The following is a 5,604-nucleotide window of genomic DNA, read 5'->3' as shown; positions in this document are numbered from 1 at the left end:
TTGCCAGTCTTCTCCTCTCTATTTGACTGTCAAGAGTCAGAGATAGAGGTGGGAGAGTGAGAGAGAGAGAAAGAAAGAAAGAAAGAAAGAAAGAAAGAAAGAAAGAAAGAAAGAAAGAAAGAAAGAAAGAAAGAAAGAAAGAAAGAAAGAAAGAAAGAAAGAAAGAAAGAAAGAAAGAAAGAAAGAAAGAAAGAAAGAAAGAAATAAGAGAGAAGAGAGCGAAAAAGAAAGGCAGAGTGGGAGAGAAAGAGAGAGTGGATATTGTGGTTTCATTCATCTGGTATTTATTCAGTGAGAGTTATCTGCTCACTCAGCCAAGACCACAATATATATAACACCCATGTTCCTCTTCAGTCCTGTGTTTTACTCCTGAATAAGAGCCTACTTTATGATTTCACCTAATAAGTTCGACATAATGTGTCAAGGATATCAATGTGCATTGATTGAGCATTTCAGGGTGCCATTTCAGACGCAGACATGGCCTTTATTTAGACTAGAAATTAACCATCCAATTAGACGAGGCGGAACAGTCTTTTAGTGTCCAGTCTGTGAGTAGGAAACTGACCTGAGGACGTATGCTAGATGGGCTAATTAACTGTAACAACAGCTTCTATCATTTTAGACAGGTTTTTTCTCTTGTTTATTTTTACCGTGTGATTACTATTGTTTAGTATGGTGACTAGGGTCACACATGAGTATGTCGTTGAGTCCCAAGTCGTTGTGACAAGCCTGAGCTCTGGACTGGACTGACTGGTTCGCTGTTGTTGTTGTTGTCGTCTCAGTGACAAACAAGCACAAACAAACAGAGAAAGGGGCGTTTGGTGTTCAGCAGTGTTTAGCGTCTGGGTGAGGCTGCCCTGCAGATAATACAGCTGGTCCCAGGGGAGGGGCGGAAGGTTAGCCAGGAATGGAAGGGTGTTCCTCTGTTAACACAGCCATTGTGTCCTGGTCCCCTGTCTCCTGTCAGTCCCCACCAAGCCCATGTTCCCACCACTGCTGTCCCCCTGTGAGGAGACACATTGGGACAGACAGGGTTGCAGAGGGAGGGTTGGGCCACTATGTTTCTCAGAACAGTGTTTCACCTACCTCTGCTTAGGCTTGGCGGGGTGGTTTTTCTGTGTTATCCTAAGGGCCTTGGTGCCCCGCCCTAGAAAAATAGATTATGCCACAGAGAATGAGTGGGTCTGTTGGTTTGTGGTCATGTGTTGTTTGGGAGGGTGGGGTGGTGGTGTATTGGGGACAGCTGAGGCATCACCTGTCCCTGTATCACATGTCCTTTGACACAAGGAGGTTGACAGCGTCATCACCAGCTATCCCCCTCTCCATTGACCTGGTGGAGCTAGGGTTAGGGTTAGGGTTGTAGTTGAGGCTAGGGTTAGGTCATGCTGAAACAGGAAAGGGCCTTCCCCAAACTGTTGCCACAAAGTTGGAAGCACAGAATCGTCTAGGATGTCATTGTATGCTGTAGTGTTAACCATTATTCCTCCTCCACCAAACTTTACAGTTTGCACTATGCATTGGGGCAGGTAGCATTCTGCTGGCATCCGCCAAACTCAGAATGGTCTGTCGGATTGCCAGATGGTGAAGCGTGATTAATCACTCCAGAGAACGCGTTTCCACTGTTCCAGAGTCCAATGGCGGCGAACTTTACACCACTCCAGCTGACGCTTGGCATTGCGCTTGTTGATCTTAGGCTTGTGTGTGGCTGCTTGGCCATGGAAACCCATTTCAGGGTCCCGTGTGACTCTGTCGGTAGAGCATGGCGCTTACAACGCCAGGGTTGTGGGTTCGATTCCCACGGGGGACCAGTACGAAAATGTATGCACTCACTACTGTAAGTCTCTCTGGATAAGAGCGTCTGCTAAATGACAAAAATGTTAATGATGCTCCTGACGAACAGTTATTGTGCTGACGTTGTTTCCAGAGGCAGTTTGGAACTTGGTAGTGAGTGTTGCAAACGAGGACAGATGATTTTTAAGCACTACGTGCTTCAGCACTCGCCGGTCCCGTTCTGTGAGCTTGTATGGTCTACCACTTCACGGCTGAGCCGTTGATGCTCCTAGACATTCCCACTTCACAATAACAGCACTTACAGTTGACCGGGTCAGCTCTAGCAGGGCAGAAATAGCTCTTCAGTAAGGCCATTCTACTGCCAGTGTTTGTCTATGGAGATTGCATGGCTGTGTGCTCTATTTTATACACCTGTCAGCAACAGGTGTGACTGAAATAGCCGAATCCACTAATTTGAAGGGGTGTCCACATACTTTTGTATATGTAGTGTATGTTCAGCCCCCTGACCAGGCAGCGAGTGCTCTGTCTTCTTAACACAGCTATTCAGGTCATGTTAAACCTTGTAGTCTAATCCGGGCTTGTTCTAACATTTTGTTATTTTGTTTTTTCCTCCTACTTTGACGAGTCTATGATGCCTATGAGTCATTGGTGTGGGATGATCTTATTTGGTGTGATTGAATAGGCTTCATCCATGGTTTCATATCCCAAGAACAATGACTGATGCTCAATGTCCTGTTGGACTATGAAAGTGTCATGGCCATCAAGCACACACACTAAAAGAGGGATAAGAGGAGCCCAATCCTCAATACACAAACATACCAGTGGATTCTGCAATGTGAATGTCAGACAAAATTCTGCAGTTCCTCACTATCAGTTATGACTGGAATGAGAGTCGGCAAATACCTGCCTGTCTGTTGTGTGAGATGCCATGACTCTTTCATGTACTAAATTCTCTCCAACTTTATCTGAATCCATTACCAGGTATCTCAATGATTATTACATTTATAAATCAGGTTAACAAGTAGGTTTAATTTAAGGCAAAGATAATGCATTCCTGAAAGTATAACTACATAACTCCAATGTAAAGGCAGAGGGCAGGTCGATAAAGATCTGTAAAAACTATTTGATGTTTAGAAAGGTGTGTCGGCAGACAGCCTGGCTTGTTTACCTCTGCCATACAGGGTGTGGGCGCTGAGCTGTACACACAGTGGTTAGTAATGGTAAGGAGTCACCTCTGTCTGTTGGGTGACAGACACACCTGTGTTTACAGTTGAGACTCCATGTCAACATTAGCCATGCAGCCACAGCCCTGGTGTGTGTGTGCGCGTGCGTGCGTTCGTGCATGTGCATGTGTGTGTGTGTGTGTGTGGGCGCGAGTGTGTACTAAGAGCCCTCCCTCCCACTCCTGGATCATTGAGCCAGGCCAGCTGCTTTAATGAGTGGCTTCTGCAGGTATACCATGACAGACAGACAGACAGACAGACAGACAGACAGACAGACAGACAGACAGACAGACAGACAGACAGACAGACAGACAGACAGACAGACAGACAGACAGACAGACAGACAGACAGACAGACAGACAGACAGACAGACAGACAGACAGACAGACAGACAGACAGACAGACAGACAGACAGACATATTATTATACACCACAGCTCTATCATTGGGATGGGGCCATATTATAATAATAATAATATATTTTATTTTAAGCGCTTTTCACAAAACCCAAAGTCACTTTACATACACAAGACAATCAGAAGGATAAAAAGTAATAAAAGCACACATTAAAATAAGTAAGTATATAAAAGTACACAAAACATGAGGACATACTAACCATGGAGAATACTAAACATGATGACAGACTAACCATGGAGAATACTAAACATGATGACAGACTAACCATGGAGAATACTAAACATGATGACATACTAACCATGGAGAATACTAAACATGATGACAGACTAACCATGGAGAATACTAAACATGATGACAGACTAACCATGGAGAATACTAAACATGATGACAGACTAACCAGGGAGAATACTAAACATGATGACAGACTAACCAGGGAGAATACTAAACATGATGACAGACTAACCAGGGAGAATACTAAACATGATGACAGACTAACCAGGGAGAATACTAAACATGATGACAGACTAACCATGGAGAATACTAAACATGATGACAGACTAACCATGGAGAACACTAAACATGATGACAGACTAACCAGGGAAGTGAACTAGACGGAGGATAAAAAATAAGACTACAAACAATCCGGATAAGCCTGTGTGAAGAGGTGTGTCTTTAGTGTGGACTTGAATATGTGTATTCAGTATTAGAGGCCTGGTGGACAAATGAAAGGCAGAAACTCAGTGACACTCCTCAAATGCTTCACCCATTTAAATGTCCTCACTGACTGACTGTAGTCACACACATATAATTACTACAGCAGTATATCTCTACAGTCACGCATGTATAGTACCAGTCAAAAGTTTGGACACACCTACTTATTCAATGGTTTTTCTTTATTTTTAAAATGTTTTACATTGTAGAATAATAGTGAAGACATCAAAACTATGAAATAACACATATGGAATCATGTAGTAATCCAAAAAGTGTTAAACAAATCAAAATATATTTTATATTTGAGATTCTTCAAATAGCCACCCTTTGCCTTGGTAACAACTTTGTACACTCTTGGCATTCTCTCAACCAGCTTCATGAGGTAGTCACCTGTAATGCATTTCAATTAACAGGTGTGCCTTCTTAAAAATGTGTGGATTTTTTTTGATTTTTTAATGCGTTTGAGCCAATCAGTTGTGTTGTGACAAGGTAGCGGTGGTATACAGAAGATAGCCCTATTTGGTAAAAGACCAAGTCCATATTATGGCAAGAACAACTCAAATAAGCAAAAAAGAAAAACCCTTCAATGAGTAGGTGTGTCCAAGCTTTTGACGGGTAGTGTATATAACATGTTTCAAGTTTCAAGTTGTATTAGTCGTATGTACAGGATACTCATGGTATACCCCGTCCAATGAAATGCTTACTTGCAGGTTCCTTCTCGACAATGCAACAACAATAAGAAATAATAAAAGACAAGAACACGAACAGAAAGTAAATGGCTCAGTAGAATAGACATTTTAACATGGCCCTCTCTGTTGTTTGATAAATGTCCTCACTATAGTCACCCATCTATAACTAAAACACGTGCCTTTGTTTGCTGTGTGTGTTGTATAAATAGATGGACCAGATGAACCATAAGATGGAGGCGGTGCTGAAGATATTGGTGGACCAGTACAAACCAAAGGCAGAGCTGCTCCAGAGGCCCCAAGCCCCTCTACTCCCAGCCCCCTACACCTCTCGCATCAGTGTCATGAGGCGTCAGAGCATGGGCTTCAGCTTGGACGAGGCACGGTGATGTCACAGTGGACAGGCAGGCGCCAGTGATGGAACCACCAGAGACTGTAGGACCAACCGTGAGATATCAGTTGCAATGTAAAAGGAAATAATCTTAAAGTTCATTGTCAGCTGCTTGACCAGGAGGTCAGACTCCAATAAAGAAAAGGGAGCACTCTTCTTACCTTATTAAAGAGGTAGCGTAGTTTGGCTACTTATAGTGTCCCATGCTACACTCTGTTTTACAACCCCCAAAACCTTTACATCACTCTTTCTGACCGCTGACCTTAAAGAGAGAACGTGAACAACTCAGCTCCTGCTTCTGTTCTCCTCTGGTGAAGAGGCGTACTTGTCTGAAAGTGAGGGCTACAGAGAACTATGAGAGGTGACATGACAGCAGTATACTGACA

The 5,604-nt window shown here is 43.3% G+C and overlaps 1 protein-coding gene across 1 annotated transcript in view; it reads left to right on the top strand.

The window, feature by feature from the left end:
* LOC311148771 (potassium voltage-gated channel subfamily KQT member 1-like) overlaps positions 1-5,216 on the top strand; it is a gene marked incomplete at both ends in the record, with an annotated part of 216,911 nt that extends 211,695 nt beyond the window's left edge. Inside the window, one exon of the mRNA XM_084185734.1 lies at positions 5,040-5,216. Within this exon, the coding sequence (XP_084041860.1) occupies positions 5,040-5,216 (177 nt within the window). The remainder of the gene's footprint in view (positions 1-5,039) is intronic.
* Between the last annotated feature and the right edge of the window lie 388 nt (positions 5,217-5,604).

The sequence above is a fragment of the Coregonus lavaretus genome, assembly GCF_964263955.1.
Source record: "Coregonus lavaretus genome assembly, chromosome: 21".
Classification (NCBI taxonomy): Eukaryota; Metazoa; Chordata; class Actinopteri; order Salmoniformes; family Salmonidae; genus Coregonus; species Coregonus lavaretus.
The sequence above is the reverse complement of the archived record's forward strand: the minus strand, read 5'-3'. Positions and strand labels throughout refer to the sequence as shown.